Source organism: Olea europaea, unplaced genomic scaffold (assembly GCF_002742605.1).
Source record: "Olea europaea var. sylvestris unplaced genomic scaffold, O_europaea_v1 scaffold3736, whole genome shotgun sequence".
NCBI classification, from domain to species: Eukaryota; Viridiplantae; Streptophyta; class Magnoliopsida; order Lamiales; family Oleaceae; genus Olea; species Olea europaea.
This window is the reverse complement of record NW_019256703.1, coordinates 13,365-33,406: the sequence shown is the minus strand read 5'-3', so window position 1 is coordinate 33,406 and position 20,042 is coordinate 13,365. Positions and strand designations below refer to the sequence as shown.

General features: G+C 35.9%; 2 protein-coding genes across 2 annotated transcripts; both read left to right on the top strand.

The window, feature by feature from the left end:
- Positions 1–344: 344 nt before the first annotated feature.
- On the top strand, positions 345–12,181 carry LOC111386813 (peptide-N(4)-(N-acetyl-beta-glucosaminyl)asparagine amidase-like). Its single transcript, XM_023011290.1, has 8 exons — positions 345–610; positions 695–754; positions 893–980; positions 1,088–1,843; positions 1,985–2,045; positions 2,986–3,088; positions 11,553–11,687; positions 11,813–12,181. The coding sequence occupies exons 1-8, from the start codon at positions 360–362 to the stop codon at positions 11,898–11,900; spliced, it is 1,542 nt and encodes a 513-aa protein (XP_022867058.1). The 5' UTR covers positions 345–359; the 3' UTR covers positions 11,901–12,181.
- A 2,273-nt stretch (positions 12,182–14,454) lies between these two features.
- Positions 14,455–20,040, top strand: LOC111386814 (putative protease Do-like 14; the record flags this gene model as incomplete). The annotated part of the gene is made up of 10 exons (XM_023011291.1): positions 14,455–14,618; positions 14,786–14,879; positions 15,022–15,141; positions 15,296–15,475; positions 15,563–15,690; positions 16,835–17,046; positions 17,351–17,432; positions 18,081–18,223; positions 18,777–18,897; positions 20,008–20,040. Coding segments are annotated over exons 1-10 (1,128 nt in total), but the record flags the coding sequence as incomplete, so codon positions are not given.
- Between the last annotated feature and the right edge of the window lie 2 nt (positions 20,041–20,042).

The following is a 20,042-nucleotide window of genomic DNA, read 5'->3' as shown; positions in this document are numbered from 1 at the left end:
GGCCGTTTCCAGTTTAAGACCTAGTGACCATGGTTTTTATCTGAGTGCTAACGATTATTTATGCATTTTCTCATTGTTGTAGTCATTTCTTTTCTTTATACACCACAAGCAACATGGCAGGAGAAAGGGGGAGAGAGAGCTATTTGTTGCCTTCCAAATTCATAGAAGCAAAAAACAGGCATCAAAAATTGGTTTCCTGTCTGATAATTTACTTAGATGTCCTTAGTTTTTCTTTGTAACACCAGTTATCGTGCCAAACTGCTAGCATCACAGTCTTGCAGCCATTGAATACTAATGATTAGACTATTGGTTCTTCTCATAATAGGCCATGAACTTCATTAATTCTTATCATCTGGCTAATGGCATTTCAAGTTATTTTCATAAAGTTATTTGAAAGGGTTGCTTTTATTGAACTTGTGCTATTCCTTAGATACGACTGTTATAGGGTTTATAAGAGATATGCTTCATTTATTATTATTATTATTATTATTAGTACTACAACTGCTACTACTTTTTTGATACTTATCTGTTGTCTCAACTGCTCTCCTTCCCAGATCTTGGATTTCACAGATCATGTTTGGACAGAATGCTTCTCGTCATATTTAGGAAGGTGAAGTTTTTGTCCAAATTTTTGTTGGCTTCTACATTCGATACAAACATCCAGGAACTCTACTTATTGAGCTATAATTTGCAGATGGATGCATCTTGATCCCTGTGAGGGAATTTTTGACAATCCACTGTTATATGAGAAGGGGTACTTCTCTTAATTTTAGTGAAATCTTCATCATCTTGGTTTGTGATACCTATGCTGTATAGATCTTGGTACCTGATAACTTATCATAAATTCTGTTGTCACTGCAATGATTTTGAATGTTTCTACTTTTCCTCGAAGCTGGAATAAGAAGTTGAACTATGTAATTGCCATAGCCAAAGATGGAGTCTATGACGTCACTAAGCGTTATACAAAGAAGTGGCACGATGTACTGATCTTCTATTATCCTTTTCTAAATTTAATATTTTATCTTCTCTAGATTCGTGCGTAGACAGGATATGTCAAAATTTTGACATTAGAGACATTTATTTGCAGGTTCTGTCTAGAAGAGTCTTAACTACAGAATCTACTCTTGCAGCTATTATCTTCAATATCAGAGGAGAATGTCGTAAAAATACTACACCTGAGATGCTTTTGAATCTTGATAAACGTGATAGGAGTGAAGCAGAAGAACTTGAGAGGAGCTTATCTTCTAAAGATGATGCTTCAATCTCTTTACCCGGAAGACAAAGTGGGGACAGAGAATGGCGCATATCGAGATCTGAATTTGTCTCTGATGACCAATACGCTTCGAATTCATCTTGTCCACTTCGTAGGTGTGTAGATGAGCATGTAACAAAGATATACAATGCATTTTTTCCGGTCGTTTGTGAATTAGTGGAGAAATCTTTGGATAAATCTAGAGCTATTGAACTCCTAGAAACTTTCAAAATGATCTTGGTTAATCTGAAGAATTCCCCTTTCAAAACAAGGAGAACTACTATAAATGCTGTATCAAATGGTGCTCGATTGTTCATTGAGATGCTTCCCCATTTTGCTCAATTGTTGAATGCCCTTTCGCTGAAGAGAGAGTCAAGCGTCAAGGGGACAACTGAAATTTGTTTGGCTTCTGATCCTGTAAAAACATCAGTGGCTCTGCCAGTTGTGTTTCATGCCCTCGATGATTTGATTTATAATATTAATATTTGTGGGAAGTTGACTAAAGAGTCTCTATCTTGGCCTCTTCTGAAGTTAAATAGAATATGTTCTGGTATTGTCCTTGCAAGTGGGGAGGAGCTTCCTTTTGGAATTGTAAGTTGCTTTAAGATGTATTATATGTGTTCATTTATTGCGCTGCTCTAGATATATAAGAGCTCTTCTATAAATCCTCATTGTAAAGGCGTCTTTCTTTTACATTTTAAAACTTATTTTTCATTGTTGGCAATCAATCAGGTCACATCTACATTTGATGGAACTCGAATGTCAAAGTGGAAAGAACCAAATGGTGCAACAGGTATTTGAAGACACCCTCTGATTTTTCTCAAGGCTGTAAAGAACATAACAGTAATTGACTGCGTTTTCTTTCTATATCTTTGTGATGTAGGATAACTTGTAGTCTAAACTTACTAGGTTAATGTTTTTTCATTTTTTTCCCGTTGGTTTTTGGGTAAGAATAAACAAGTATTTCAAATATTTTCATTTAAAAGGAAAAAATATATATAAATTAAATAGGAAAATATTAACATTAGGATCGCAAACATTAGATATATATTTCTTATATATGTGGCAAACAAAATACGGGGAAGTTTCTCTACTCTTGTCTTCCATCGTAAATCTTCGCTATCGACCAATAGGAATACGAATAAGGTCATGGAGGCTCCACGTAATTAGTTCATGATAGATATTTTTGAACTGCTTCAACAACTTGCTATTGAAGGGCGCAAGTATCTCCATGATGGGGTCTATGAATCCGCTGAAGTTTCAATTGAGTTTGAGTAAACTTACCATGTTTGAATCTGTATCAAATATGGTAAAAAAGGGATAAACCTTGGCTTGAAAGAAAGAAACAATAAGCTACTAGTAACTTTGCAAGGACTACGAGTATTTCCTGTGTTCAAGGAGGACCATATTGAACATTAGCTACATGCATCTATTCTCTTAAGGTTGCTTACTCATGATTTGTTCCAAGGGAAAATGTTCTAAAACTCATCCAATAATAAATGTGTAATTCATTGATAATAATGTTCATTTTTGTGATTAGATTTTCTACGACATAATTTCTCCTAACTTTCCTTTTATAATACAAGTAAAAATCATTTCAAGTATTTCTTTTTCCCCCATCAAAACAAAGAAAATGAAGCTCAGATTTACTAAATGTCAGACTGCGTATAATATTTTCCTTTATTCAATAGACCTATCTACGTGTTAAATAGTAAAGGAGTGTTTTCTTATAGGTTGCTGGATCATATATAAGTTAATTGATAACCAGAAGCATGAGCTAGTGGCATATGAATTGATGTCAGCCAATGATGCTCCAGAGGCTGATCCTATGGACTGGTATGAAATTTTTATACTTCTGAACAATTAATTAAACGTATACAGAGAGTTATTACACCTGCTTGCTTGTGTATATTCGCCTACTTTTCGCTGCATCTGTTGTTTAACTAAGACTGTTAATCAAGTCTGTCTTTTATGACGTTCAGCTCATTTGGGGCTTGTTTATTCTGGTACTGTGGACTAACTATACTGCTAAACATATCCATTTCTTTCTATTTTGCATTTGGGTGATATACTGAAAATGAGATGTCTTGATCTGATATTGCAATTGAATGGGCAGCATATGAGCTGCTTAACTCTACATTTTTCCCCAGAATCATATGATTCAGTTCAAGAGCTACTCATTTTTCTTACGGAATATAGTTAACTCAATTCTGCTCCTAGTCTCTGACTAGTGACTAATATGCTTAGCTTGCATGACAAAGAGGTTGAGAAAGACACGGGAACAACTTGGGGGGTTGGGGGGGGGATGTCTTTCTAACTTTCATATAGTTCATTACGACTTAGTATATTATATATTGTTCATGAGTAGTTTATGGAAGTTTTAACTCTCTGAAGTATCCTTTGTTTTCCCTGTTTCATTTAGATTAGTTGAAATTTTTCATTCTGTATTAAAGCATATACCTTGCAATGGAGCACCAAATGTTTCCAGGATTGGATTGTCTAGCTTGTGTCTTTGGACGAGTTGAAATGACTATATTACTTATTTGGTGGGAGTATCCAAACATGTTAGGCAAAAATTTGATTAAAGGTAACTTCACTTTTTTAAGCGTATCCAAAAATATTGTTATAAATTTTTAGTTTTAAATACTTGTACATTTTTCTAATATGCGTCACCCCAAACATAGTATACTAGCAATTCACCTTTATCCAATATAGCATAGTCACGGTTCTCGATCCTTTGTCATGCTCTTCACCATCATTGATGTAATATCTGGTCAGTTGTCATGACTATTATGCTGGTCCTTCATTTCTCATTGCTCATTAGATTTATCATATTGAAGAAAAATACTCTTGTAGGAATCCTATAGATGGACTTTAATTTATTCTTGCACCATAATTAGATGGACTTTAATTTATTCTTGCACCATAATTAGTTCTTTTCCATATTTAGTTTTTTCCATAAATTAGTAGATTGTAGTTTAGTTAAATTTTTTCTCTCCTTATTTAGGAGATTTCTTTCCTTTCTTCCTTGTCCCATTTGTACTATAAATTGAGAGGTTGTATACATTGAAAATCATACAAGAAATACAAACAATTATTCTTGCGTTCATGGTATCAGAGCTTGGAACATAATGACGGAAGTCCCCATCAATAGTAAAAGCTCAATGTCGTCCGAGTCCTCTCGCAGCGAGGCAGAAATCAATTCTGCAATTGGCTCGACTGGTGGTGAGAATGCTTAGTTCCAACTCACAGTAGAGAAGTTGAATGGAAGAAATTTCAGGGAATGGGCTCAATCTATTAAACCCGTAATCGACGGTAAGGGAAAGTTCGATTACTTGACCGGAGAAACTAAGAAACCGACTGATGCCGTCCTTATGCAAAAATGGAAATTCGAGAACTCAATGGTCATGGCGTGGCTGGTAAATTCGATGATACCGTCTATAGGGAAAACATACCTCTTCCTGCCGACTGCTAAAGATGTATGGAAAGCTATAAGAGAAATGTACTCAGACTCAGAAAATTCTTCCCAAATCTTTGAAATAAAAAATCGGCTGTGGCAAACTAAACAAGAGGAGAGGGCCGTTACCGATTACTATTTGGAAATGACCTCTCTCTGGCAGAAGCTCGATCTCAGTGGTGAAGAAGAGTGGGAATGCCCAGGAGATAGTGTCAAGTACAAGAAGAAGCTCGAAAATGAACGTGTGTATGAGTTCCTCGCCGGCCTCAATCGGGAACTTGACGACGTGAGGGGGAGAATTTTGGGTAGCTGTCCACGGCCCTCTACACGCGAAGTGTTCACCGAGGTGAGGAGGGAGGAAAATCGTCGGAAAGTGATGATGAAGACGGAGAATACCAACGACGTGGAGATGTCGGCCCTCATGTCGATTGGAATTGGAGCTCCTGGTTATGATACTGGGTTTTCAACAAATGGGCTAAAGTCATCTTATGGGCCACGTACTATTGGGCTAGACTTTAATAATGTTGGGCCTTCTGCTGGATTGGGCAAAGGAGCTGTTGGGTCTTCTAAATTCGGACCTGCTGGATTTGGGCTTAGATTTACAAATTCATCCTAAGGAGTTATACATGGGATGGGCCAAAAATACCAAAAGAGACGGTTGTGGTGTGAACACTGTCGTAAACCGGGACATAAAGAAGATACTTGTTGGGACTTACATGGGAAGCCCACAGATTGGGAACCGAGACCAAATGTTAAAAATCGTGGCTACCAAGTCTTGGCCGATCAAATAGAGAACTCCAAAGAAACAAAAAGTGGAGCATTCAACAGTGAGCAATTAGAACAACTCTACCAGATATCTTCAAGCCTTCAAACTCCAAGTCATCCTTCCACACACAGTCCTCCGAGTTCATTAGCCCATAAAGGTAGTTTTTGAAAACCTTATATATCTCATCAAAATATAAAACTCCCTGGATTATTGACTCGGGTGCTTCCGATCACATGATGGATTCTTACCACTTATTTTCCTCATACTCACCTTATGCTGGCAATATCAAAGTTAAGATCGTAGACAGATCCCTCTCATCCGTCGCAGGAAAAGGGAATATTCGTATCTCTGAATTTATAACTCTTAAATCTGTTCTTCATGTCCCAAACGTGTCTTGCAATCTATTATCTGTTAGTCAATTAACTAAAGAATCCAATTGGTCGGCTAAATTATCTCAATCTCACTGTCTATTCAGGACCTATCATCGGGGAAGACGATTGACAGTGCTAAAGAATGCGAGGGGCTTTACTACTTTGACGAGGCCAACGTGTGTAGACAATGTCAAACTACAATTTTTAATTCTATGTCTGTCTCTAGGGATAGCAATATTATATTATGGCATTATAGAATGGATCATCCCAACTTTCAATACTTAAGATATATGTTTCCTCCAATTTTTTCGAATAAAACATCTATTGATTTTCAATGTGAAATTTGTGAACTTGCAAAACATCAACGCACTACTTTTCAAAAATACATATACAAACCATCGAAATCATTCAATATGATTCACAGTGATCTATGGGGCCCTTCACGGGTCTCTAACCGGACTCATACCAAATGGTTTGTCATGTTTATAGATGATCATACTCGAGTTTGTTGGGTTTACCTACTAAAAGAAAAAATTGACGTTCGTTCGATATTCATTAACTTCCATCAGATGATCCGAACACAATTCCAAACACAAATTCAAATCTTACGAACGGATAATGGTACCGAATATTTCAATTCCACTCTGCAAGACTATTTACAAATGCATGGGATAATCCTTCAAAGCTCGTGTGCCAACACCCTACAACAAAATGGGATTCCCGAACGAAAAAACAGACACCTTCTTGATGTTGCCCGTACTTTAATGTTCACCACAAATATGCCAAAAATATCCTAGGGAGATGCCATCTTAACGTCAACCTATCTTATCAATCGAATGCCTAGCTACACTCTCTCCTTTGAATCATCCATTCAAAGACTTCATAATTTTTTCCCTAATTCTCGACTTAACTTGAACATACCCCTTAGAATGTTCGGTTGTATAGCCTTTGTTCATATTCATTCTCATCATCGAAGCAAACTTGATCCTCGTGCAATTAAGTGGTCCTCCTCGGATACGCACCCACTCGAAAGAGCTATAAATGTTATGATCCAGAAACCAAGAAAACATTTGTTAGTCTTGATGTTACATTCTTTGAGAAAACACCTTACTTCAAAAAAACCTCCCTTCAGGGGGAGAATCCGAGTGAAGATCGATTTCTAGACTTTGATATCTCTGTTGAGCCCACCAAAATCATTGAATCTAGAATACCACAGTGTCCACCATGTTCTACTATGCCATGTATAGAGGAAAATTTGAACTCAGGGGGAGTATTGATAAACAAAATAACAGGGAGACATTGGTTTACTCAAGGAGGCCAAATCAAAGGAGGACCCCACGTTCGAAGCACCAAAAAAATTGGAACCGATGATAGCTCCAGATGTTCATAAGTCTCATGAGTCCGAACCTCCAGACACAAACCTACCTATTGCTCTCAGAAAAACATGGTCATGTACTCTCCACCCTATATCAAAATTGCTGTCCACGGCCCTCTACACGCGAAGTGTTCACCGAGGTGAGGAGGGAGGAAAATCGTCGGAAAGTGATGATGAAGACGGAGAATACCAACGACGTGGAGATGTCGGCCCTCATGTCGATTGGAATTGGAGCTCCTGGTTATGATACTGGGTTTTCAACAAATGGGCTAAAGTCATCTTATGGGCCACGTACTATTGGGCCAGACTTTAATAATGTTGGGCCTTCTGCTAGATTGGGCAAAGGAGCTGTTGGGTCTTCTAAATTCGGACCTGCTGGATTTGAGCTTAGATTTACAAATTCATCCTAAGGAGTTATACATGGGATGGGCCAAAAATACCAAAAGAGACGGTTGTGGTGTGAACACTGTCGTAAACCGGGACATAAAGAAGATACTTGTTGGGACTTACATGGGAAGCCCACAGATTGGGAACCGAGACCAAATGTTAAAAATCGTGGCTACCAAGTCTTGGCCGATCAAATAGAGAACTCCAAAGAAACAAAAAGTGGAGCATTCAACAGTGAGCAATTAGAACAACTCTACCAGATATCTTCAAGCCTTCAAACTCCAAGTCATCCTTCCACACACAGTCCTCCGAGTTCATTAGCCCATAAAGGTAGTTTTTGAAAACCTTATATATCTCATCAAAATATAAAACTCCCTGGATTATTGACTCGGGTGCTTCCGATCACATGATGGATTCTTACCACTTATTTTCCTCATACTCACCTTATGCTGGCAATATCAAAGTTAAGATCGTAGACAGATCCCTCTCATCCGTCGCAGGAAAAGGGAATATTCGTATCTCTGAATTTATAACTCTTAAATCTGTTCTTCATGTCCCAAACGTGTCTTGCAATCTATTATCTGTTAGTCAATTAACTAAAGAATCCAATTGGTCGGCTAAATTATCTCAATCTCACTGTCTATTCAGGACCTATCATCGGGGAAGACGATTGACAGTGCTAAAGAATGCGAGGGGCTTTACTACTTTGACGAGGCCAACGTGTGTAGACAATGTCAAACTACAATTTTTAATTCTATGTCTGTCTCTAGGGATAGCAATAGTATATTATGGCATTATAGAATGGATCATCCCAACTTTCAATACTTAAGATATATGTTTCCTCCAATTTTTTCGAATAAAACATCTATTGATTTTCAATGTGAAATTTGTGAACTTGCAAAACATCAACGCACTACTTTTCCAAAATACATATACAAACCATCGAAATCATTCAATATGATTCACAGTGATCTATGGGGCCCTTCACGGGTCTCTAACCGGACTCATACCAAATGGTTTGTCATGTTTATAGATGATCATACTCGAGTTTGTTGGGTTTACCTACTAAAAGAAAAAATTGACATTCGTTCGATATTCATTAACTTCCATCAGATGATCCGAACACAATTCCAAACACAAATTCAAATCTTACGAACGGATAATGGTACCGAATATTTCAATTCCACTCTGCAAGACTATTTACAAATGCATGGGATAATCCTTCAAAGCTTGTGTGCCAACACCCTACAACAAAATGGGATTCCCGAACGAAAAAACAGACACCTTCTTGATGTTGCCCGTACTTTAATGTTCACCACAAATATGCCAAAAATATCCTAGGGAGATGCCATCTTAACGTCAACCTATCTTATCAATCGAATGCCTAGCTGCACTCTCTCCTTTGAATCATCCATTCAAAGACTTCATAATTTTTTCCCTAATTCTCGACTTAACTTGAACATACCCCTTAGAATGTTCGGTTGTATAGCCTTTGTTCATATTCATTCTCATCATCGAAGCAAACTTGATCCTCGTGCAATTAAGTGGTCCTCCTCGGATACGCACCCACTCGAAAGAGCTATAAATGTTATGATCCAGAAACCAAGAAAACATTTGTTAGTCTTGATGTTACATTCTTTGAGAAAACACCTTACTTCAAAAAAACCTCCCTTCATGGGGAGAATCCGAGTGAAGATCGATTTCTAGACTTTGATATCTCTGTTGAGCCCACCAAAATCATTGAATCTAGAATACCACAGTGTCCACCATGTTCTACTATGCCATGTATAGAGGAAAATTTGAACTCAGGGGGAGATATTGATAAACAAAATAACAGGGAGACATTGGTTTACTCAAGGAGGCCAAATCAAAGGAGGACCCCACGTTTGAAGCACCAAAAAAATTGGAACCGATGATAGCTCCAGATGTTCATAAGTCTCATGAGTCCGAACCTCCAGACACAAACCTACCTATTGCTCTCAGAAAAACATGGTCATGTACTCTCCACCCTATATCAAAATTCATATCGTATAATGCTCTATCTACAGGATTTCGTACTTTTACATCTAACCTTGATAGTACATAAATTGCAAGAAGTATTCACGAAGCTCTGAAAGTTCCCAAATGGAAGGAAGCAGATTCAAGCAATAATGGAGGAAATGAGGGCCTTAAGGAAAAAATGACACATGAGAGTTGATGGATCTACCGAGAGGGAAGAAACCTGTAGGTTGCAAATGGGTCTTCAATGTGAAGTATAAATCTGATGGATCAATTGAACAATATGAAGCTCGTCTGGTTGCAAAAGGATATACAAAACCTATGGTATTGACTACACAGAGACGTTTGCACCAATGGCAAAGCTAAACACAATTTGGGTATTTTTGTCTCTGGCTGCTAACTTGGACTGGCCTCTTCAAATAAAAAATGCATTTCTCAATGGGGAACTAGAGGAAGAGGTTTTCATGGCCTTGCCACCAGGATTTTGCAAAGGAAATGAAGAAAACAAAGTCTGTAAACTCAAGAAATCATTGTATGACCTCAAGCAATCATCGAGAGCATGGTTCGATAGATTTGCAAAGGTAATGAAATGCCAAGGTTATCAGCAAGGACAATCAAATCACACTATGTTCTTCAAACAATCAGAAAATGGGAAGAAGACAATTCTAATTGTATACGTGGATGATATTATCCTAACTGGAGACAACACGGTTGAGATGTAAAGACTCAAGAAAAATCTAGCAACTGAATTCTAAGTGAAAGATTTGGGACAAATGAGATAGTTCTTAGGAATGGAGGTAGCAAGATCAAAAAAGGGTATTAGCGTGGCACAAAGAAAATATATCCATAACCTTCTCATTGAAACATGCATGCTTGGTTGCTGGCCATGCGACACGCCTATTGATACAGGGAGGAAAGCAGATGAGGATGGAAATCAAGTTGAGAAAGATAGATACCAAAGACTAGTCGGAAAATTGATATACCTATCTCATACTAGACCACACATTGCTTTTGCAGTAAGTGTTGTGAGTCAACATATGCACTCACCAAAGAAGACTAATATTGAAGCGGTATATAGAATTCCCAGATATCTCAAAGGATCACCTGAAAAAGGGTTATTCTTCAAGAAGAGTCAGAACAAGAAAGTAGAAATATTCACAAATGCGGATTGGGCAGGTTCCAGAGATGATAGGAGATCGACCACCAGTTACTGCACCTTTGTATGGGGAAACTTGGTAACTTGGAGAAGTAAAAAATAGAATATAGTAGCAAGAAGCAGTGCAGAAGCAAAATTTAGAGCAGTTGCCCAAGGAATATGTGAAGGACTACGGCTAAAGAAACACTTGGAAGAACTACTAGTCACAATAAAACTTCCAATCAAGATCTACTGTGATAACAAGCAGCCATCAATATCTCCCTTAATCCGATTCAACATGATCGAACTAAACATATTGAAGTAGACAGACACTTTATCAAAGAAAATATTGAAGACGGGGTTATTTGCATGACATATGTTCCTACAAAAGAACAAATTGCAGATATGTTTACCAAAGGACTACCTGAACAAAGATTTGAAGATTTCGTTTGCAAGTTGGATATGGTCAATATTTACCACCCAACTTGAGGGGAAGTGTAGAAATCCTACAGACGGACTTTAATTTATTATTGTACCATAATTAGTTCTTTTCCATATTTAGTTTTTTCCATAAATCAGTAGATTGTAGTTTAGGTAAATTCCATCTCTCCTTATATAGGAGATTTCTTTCCTTTTTCCCTTACCCCATTTGTACTATAAATTGAGAGGTTGTAAACATTGAAAATCATGCAAGAAATACAAACAATTATTCTTGTGTTCAACTCTGATTTCTTTTTTCTCCATTTTCCTGTTCTCTGTTGGAGATCTTTGGTAGAATGCTAAAAAGCGCTGAGTCATACTATGCCTGTAGGGTCGTTGAAGGAAGTGATGATGGAGGCTCCACTTGGCACATTTTGGACAAACAAATTTCTCAGACGTTTGATACACGCTTCCAGCGAAAAACATTTGAAGTCAAATCACCCACATTGTTAGCAAATGCCTTCAGGTAAAAGTTCACTCTGAAACTTGCATGAATTTCTGTACCTTCTCCCATCCATTCAACACATACAATTTCATTTCTATACATAAGCTCTGCGTTAGTGATTTATGTTTTTCACTATATAACAACAGGTTTAGGTTTCTGGTAGTTCGAGATGCAAAGGCAACTTCACAGCTTCAAATCGGCAGCATTGACCTCTACGCAAGAAAGTCTGGATAACCAACTTGGATGTTGCTTGCTGAAATCCTGAAGATGATAAATTAGAAAAAGTGCGAATTGATGTTAAAATACATATATGTTGATGTCTGGTGTACTCTAGAACAACTGATATTTGTCAACTGAATTTTAGTAGCCATATCTAGTCTCTAAATCACTACGGGGCAACCTCCACCCTTGACAACGCATCGTGGACTAAAATTGGAGTCACTATATCTTATATGTAACTGTGTGACCCAATAACAAGGGAGTTTAATTGGATTTGGCTTTTATTTTGATTGTAATTTTCATTTATAGCTTAGGCCCTGTTTGGCAGAGATTAAAATTCAAATTTTAATCATATATTTAATGGGATTCACTAATTTTTATCTACACATTTTGTCAACTTTCTTCAAAATTTATTAAAAATTTGATTTTAATTGTTAAAAAACAGGGGGCTTAATCTTTGATGATGATAATTACGTCTTTGTTTTAGAAGAGGAGGGAGAATATTATTTGGAATAATAGTTGATATACTTGGAGCATCTCCAATGCTTCATCGCGCTTATTGTTACGAATTATGAACTCTAAATATTTGGGTATTCAAGAATAACGTTTGGATGTGTTCTTTTCATTCTTGTTATTTCGTTTTTGCTTACATGAGCATGTAAGATATAAGGCCCCTTTGTAAGTGACACTATACATCAAGAGTATCCGACATGTGCCGTTCTGATGTCTCTATGGCCAAGGTCAGTTATGCCTGTGCTCTCTTACATTTCTCCCCATTTGGTGCAAATCCTAGAGTGTGGAAGGTTGATTAATAATGTCATCAACACAATCACAATCAACAACAAATTTCAGGATCGTTGGCAAGCTTAGATCTTCACGTACACTACTTTCAGTGTTCTTTCTATGATTAACAATTTAAGAACTCAATGCTGTTTGAAAGTGAAATATACACTTCTTGATACCTTAAATTATTTAGTTCTTTGTGTTATTTTCGTTATCCTAAATGGCTAGCTTTGACCTAGACACTTTACTTCTTGCGGGGGTTGTTTCCAGTCGTACTAATTCGCAAAGTCACCACCTTGTGAAAGTGAAATGTACCGTGGATAAAAACGCGTTTTTTATTTTTATTTTTTGTTGAGAATATGAGGTTGCTAACTCCATTCCCCTGCGCCCAAAATTATATATATATATATATAGAGAGAGAGAGAGAGAGAGAGAGAGAGAGAGAGAGAGAGAGGGATCTCATGTCCCTGGACCCTGGCAAACAAATGGCATTTCTTACGAGTTTGCTAACCACCAACGAAATTTTTTTGCCAACAGATCTTCTATCATTATCACAATAATCATTATCAAGAACGAAATACAATATAACCACCTGCAAAGTTTGTCTATCATGGGATTCATTCTTAACACGTGTCCTCAAAATGATGACTCATTTTAAATACTTTGATTTTAGAAATCGAGTGCTCGTTTTGTGCTTTAGATAGAACAAATTGTGCGTTTGAATTTAAAAGACTCTAATGCTATATATAATTTGAGATTCCATTTTAAAATGTTAAAAAGATGAATAACCCAAGCCTTTAAATGATGTTTCGTATTTTATTATTATTTAACCAACATGAAATTTCTGCCTAATATAATATTAATGTGAAATGAGCAATTCTTACTATGTTATTAGAACTTAGTTACTCAAACGAATTGGTCGTTTAGATTAATCCCTTGTTTGGTTCTCATTATTTTCAAAATACATTTATCTCTCTTTCTCTCAACCATACATTCTTTAATGAAATAATATTGCAAGCAAATTAATTTTTTTCTTATTTTTTAATCACATATTCTCTGTTAAAAAAACTATTTCAAAATACATTTTGTTTTAAAAAAAAAAAGGTTTCAAACAAAATCTAAGAATAAAATAGGTAAAGGAATTTCAAGATTGATATACTTAGCCTCGTTTGGTAGCAATTTTTCACCCCAAGAATTAATTTTTTGACCGTTATTTTACTATTTTAGCCGTTAATTTTTATTTCTTCACTCACAAATGGAACCTACTTTTCTGTCTATCAATCAAAAAATCAATTCTCATAATCACTACTGAACATGTCCTTAAATAAGTTAAATTTTATTAGTTGTATAACTGAGGTTGACAACCTCTTATCAACCCTGGTTGTAAATGGACCGAAATAAGTTACCATCTTGCACATGTAAATTCCACATTCGATACATATAAGAATATTAACCCGCTTAAATTTCACATTAATTAAATATAAAAATATAATCAATATATAAGGAATTTAGCTATTTCTTTAAGAAATTTAAACAAGTATATAGATTTCAAGATTGAATGAACGAGGAGGGTATATTAGGATAAATTTCACATGAATTAAGTGCCGGCTTGATTTTGTTAAAAATTAATTATTTTTAGTAGATTTTTTATTAAGTTGATAAAAATATGTGATTAAAAATTGACAAAATTTGTGAGTATGTAAATAAAATTAATTATTAACTTGGCTCAAAATTTTATCTCAAATTTCTAATCAATTTTCAAGAAGAAAAACGAACAAAGACTATAATAAACGGCTTGGCGGCTTGGTCTCCAAGTCAAGTCAATAATTCATCCCATGTGTGAAGAGTTGGTGCTAGAACAACATTGAGAAGTGAAATCACAGAGCAGCTACGAGGATAATCGAGAAGAATCAAAGCTTACCTCAACTTGCACTCATGAACCATTTTTTGGTAAATGCTTCGACCCATTTATTTTAATTTTGTTTTTTGTTTTTCCCGTTTTACTGATCATTGTAGTGAACAGTTGAAAAGGAAAGCCTGTGCGCGAAGTGTTTGATGAAATTCCCGTTTTTTATAATCTGTGTGCATTTTCAATTTTATGTTCTTATTATTCACAGAGGAAGTTTTCAAACAAAACCTCCCTCATACGTGTAGTTGCTTTGGCCTCAGCTGGGTCTGGTCTATTGTATTCCACCACCACCCCAGATTCCAGTAAGGACTCCAATTCATTCTTTTTATAGATTTAAACTATTCTTTTATCAATTTATCTGTTTGGGTTCTTCAATTAATTGAAATATTTTGAAAAAATAAATTGTTAGGATCTAATTCCTTCTTATGATCGGTTGTGGTGTAGAAACATCATTTTCTGTTTCAACTCCTCCGCCATTGTGGAACTCCGAAACGTGGCCATGGAGAACTTTGGAAGAGAAATTCCCTCTGCCTGCATTGATTTCCTTAAATCCTACACAATACGGTATGCGAATATTTCTTCAGATTTTCTGCTTTTGTACTGGTTTTTAGTTTTCTCATTTACAGGAGCAGTTGCTCTGAAGCAGGTTCTTTGACTGGATGTGCATGTATATTTACTTTCTTGTCTCTTTATACAAATTAATACCATGTAATTGTAGGTGTTCTTCAAGTATCTTTTTCGAGACCTGATGCTGTTCCACCTCCAGATATGGGTAAAGAAGCTTCCGGGGATCTTGGCGGTAGTCCCAAACATTCGTGTAATTGTTTGGGTCGAGATACTATTGCTAATGCAGCTGCTAAGGTTGGTCCAGCTGTTGTGAATTTGTCAGTGCCACAAGGTATGCTTTTTCTTTTTGAATTTTGCCAATTTGCAGGCTGATTAATATTTACCTAATCTGAATTGGTCATGTTTGACACTTTCGTAGGTTTTCATGGGATGACGGTGGGAAAAAGCATAGGATCAGGAACAATAATAGATGACGATGGTACTATTTTGACTTGTGCTCATGTAGTGGTTGATTTTCAAGGTTTGAGATCCTCATCCAAAGGGAAGGTAAAATTTTAAAATCTTTCAATTGCAAAGTAAGTTTTTTTAGGCAATATATACTGCATCAACTCTAGGCACAGATGCTAGGCACGTGACAATTGTGTGCAGTTTAAGCCCTATAAACATGCAAGGCTCAAATCAAATTATTCATAAAATGTTTTCATTGAATAGGCGAGCTTCCACTCTTTATTAATGCCATTCCCACTACATTTGATGACATAAAATTAAAATCACATGTCATTGTTGAAACAAAAATTTAAAAATAATTACTCCAAGGACATTCTCTCTCACTTATGTAAGTCATCATAGCAGTGGAAAATGCACAACTAAAACAGCAAGATAGACTTAAGTTTTCAGAAATCAATTACCAATTCAGCATCTGTAAAATTCAATTAGTGAGCCAGTTGTGCTGAAAGAAACAACATACAAGCACACACTACTTCAGCAATTCATGATAAAAAGAAGTTCTATAAAAGTGACAAAACTACACCATGTTCAAAAATATAAGTAAATATTGCAATTGTATGGTTAAAGCACCACACAACTGTGTGGTTGTTAAACAGTGATCGTATTATAGTATCATTCACCTTCAAAGTTTTAAATCAGAGATCTTACAAGCTTTAATATGATCTTAATTCTTGTTAATATAAAGGCAACGTCATAAATGAAGTCTTGAAATCTCATGATTTCCTCTCTGCCTGAAAATGTATATCCTTCCCTTTCCAAGCTTCTTAGTATCTTATCTTCAATGTCATGTCATTCGCTTAATTAATGAAGGGTATTGACATAATTGCTAATATCCATGTAGGTGTGTATTTTAAAAATGTGTCAGTTAAAAATCTTATGATCAATGTCTTATTGATATTGTTGTACTTGCTAATATCTATATGTTTGTATTTTTAACATATTAATTTATTAATTCAAATATTTATTTATGACTACTTAACAGGATTCACTGCAAATAATAGCATGATTTCTAACATACTCCTCTCATTCATTGACATTGTATGCAGTTATTGATATACAGGAGAGTATTATTTTTATTTTTTTATCCATATTACACTATAGGTTAAATTTAAATTATTTTATTTTATTGCACCCTTGTGGATCTTGGATATGAGATGACACAGAAAATAAACTGTTGCCACAGGTTGAAGTCACTTTGCAAGATGGTCGTACATTTGAGGGAACAGTGGTGAATGCTGATTTACATTCTGATATAGCAATTCTAAAAATAATATCTAAAACTCCACTTCCAACAGCAAAACTTGGCTGTTCGAGTAAGCTTCGACCAGGGGATTGGGTGGTGGCTATGGGCTGTCCGCTCACCCTTCAAAATACTATCACAGCCGGTATTGTAAGGTATTTGGACTGCAGAATATCCGTTCTTCTTGTACCATCTAAAAGTTTCAAATTTGTTTTAAGTTGACATGCACAAATCGCCCCAATTTATTGGGGCTTCATTTGTGGTGGTGTTTTTAGTTAACATTCACATATACACATATCAGAGAGAATGAAGCTATGAGCTACGTCATGATATTCACAGTATTCTATGCTGACATCTTATTTTGACATATATATGATGTAGATCTCTTCTGTAATTAAAAAACATGTATTTTCTTTACTGATACCTTCATTTTGTGTTGCTTCTTCCAATTGCGTATAGTTGTGTTGATCGTAAAAGCAGTGATCTGGGTCTAGGAGGAACACGAAGAGAGTACTTACAGACAGATTGTGCAATTAATCAGGTAATAAAAATATGTTTTCTCCTTCACCTGTTTCTGCATAATTACACAACTTCCATCAGCTTCCTCATGGGGTTTCCCGAGGGGCACATCAGATGGGGATGGTTATTTATGGACAAATAGGTGCAAATGCATATCAAATAACTGGTGCCTCAGGGTAACTTTCTCATTTTCAGAAGATCATTGGTTTAGATTTTGTATGTATATTTACATTATGTAATTTTTTTCTTTGGTTAATGGTAATTGGAGAGCATAGTATACAATTTTGGTTTGATTTCTATTAGACAGTAGTCCATTTTCATGGGGTTGCTGAATAGTATAAGTCATAGATGCCTTGCTGGGAGTGTAGGGGTTTCCAATTTTATCTTGGTTTGAGATTTATAAAGATGATTGATGGGTCATGTGCTCTAGTATTGCCTATATTCAAGCTTTTTAGTGTACTATTTGCAACAAAAACGATAATCCAAATGAAACATTTCTTCAACTTGCCATAAATCTTTACATTCTTAAGAACGAGGAGCTGATATGTCTTTTGTCAACTGCCTTTTCTTCTTATCATCTGTGGTTAACAGCTAAATTGAACTAAAGTTGCTAACTTGCTATCATGCTTTGTCATGTATGGCTTCTTGTTCATTCTTGCCTTGGATGTAGGGTAATTCTGGAGGACCTCTTGTCAACGTTGATGGAGAAGTTATCGGTGTTAATATCATGAAAGTGTTGGGAGCTGATGGGTTGAATTTCGCTGTACCAATCGATTCAGTTACCAAAATTATAGAGCACTTCAAAAGAAATGGGTATTGTTTTCTGATGTTCTCATGAATCAAATAAGCTTCTCTGGATCAGGCACATACATTGTTCCTGAAGATACCGCATCATGTCTGTCTGATATTTAGCAATCATTCTTTGTTCTAGTTGGATGTTGCTTGATCCTGAATCCAAGTTAATTCTGAACCACTGCAAAAGCTGATTCCTAATATTGATGGAGTAACACTTGCATTTTATTTTCCGAGTTCTTGTTATTGGACAATATATATAAGGTCTTCAGTAAGCTGTGCTGTATTGCTCACTATCCAGGTTAAAATGTCCTGTCTTGTTTTGAGACTGCATCTCAACAGGGGATGCATTTTTAAACTCCAGATGCAAATAATGAAAATAAAATTTACACCATCAGCTCTACGCGTTCCTTGAGGGACTTCTCTCGATCTTTTATTAGAGTGATCTGCGGTAACAAAATTAACTGAACAAATAAATTACACGCTCTTACTCTTATTTTTGCGCTTATAAGTCATAATTGAATTTATTTAAAAATCTGATGAACATTAGTGGAATGAATAATTGATGGTGCAGAAGAGTTGTACGACCATGGCTTGGCTTGAAAATGATTGATCTCAATGACATGATTGTTGCGCAGCTGAAGGAAAGAAATGCTGCATTCCCAGATGTCAGCAAAGGCATTCTTATACCTATGGTATGTTGTTCATGGCTTCACGGTTAACTTTTTGTACCAAGCTCTGTTTCATTAAAAATCCTTATATCCATTTTTGGAGAATGTGTTGTTAAAAAGTTGTTGGTCCCATAGAATGTGTGGTTGAAAATGATTTTTAAAAAATCTAGACATGTATGATATTTTGTCAGAAAATTTAGCGGAAGAAAACAATGAAAAGGGGTAGTGCTGCGGCATCCTTAAAAAGCGGCAATGACAAAGTGCTGTTTCCTTTTCTCTGGAGCACCTAGAAAATGAGACGAACTTTCTATACAAGTTTTAACTTGAAGAGCGATCCTTAACTGATCATAGCTTAGTTTTCCAATTAATAGATGTCAGCTAGTAGACCTAACTAGTTGCTTCTAAATTGTTAATAACATATTTCTGGGCTGAGATATGTCTCACAACAAGGTAGTTTGCTCCTGTTCTATTCCATTACTTCATTTAAAAATAAAGTTTTCTTTTCCATCATACAATGTTATCGCTACTCAATCAGTGCATGATCCATATATTGAATTCAATTTTTTTAACATCAACTTTAAAGGTTATTGTATATCTTATCATATCTTAGTTACAATTGGTTTTGAGCTGTGAGAAGTTACAGACATCAGTGTTTATTTACGTTGATACATGAGGCTAAAATGTCCATATGATGGCATGATAAAGAATATGGCTTCCTGTTCCTATCTTTAGACCACAAGGCATGTCTGTCTGTCTGCATATGCAGATCGTGGCAATGCAAAAAATATCGGAGTGAGCCAAAAACATAAAATAAACAAACCTTACAAAAATGTTCAATATAAAAATATTGGGAATGTGGGTTGTTGTTATTGATGAATGAAAATTTGTAATCAATTACTTTGAATCATTGATTGATAGTTTTAGAATGATAAAATGTTGTTTATACAATAATTTATGCTACAAAGGCACCTCGTAGGCTAAACTTTAGTAAGTGCACATCTTTGCATCAGTATACCAAAATGCATGATATGCATCAATGAATTCTTGAATTTGTATGCCAGCTGCTCAATATGCAAAGTTGTCATAGCTGTATAGGTTCTCATGAAAAAATAATCGTAATATTTTCTCATCCAGGTATCACCAGGGTCCCCAGCTGATCGTGCTGGATT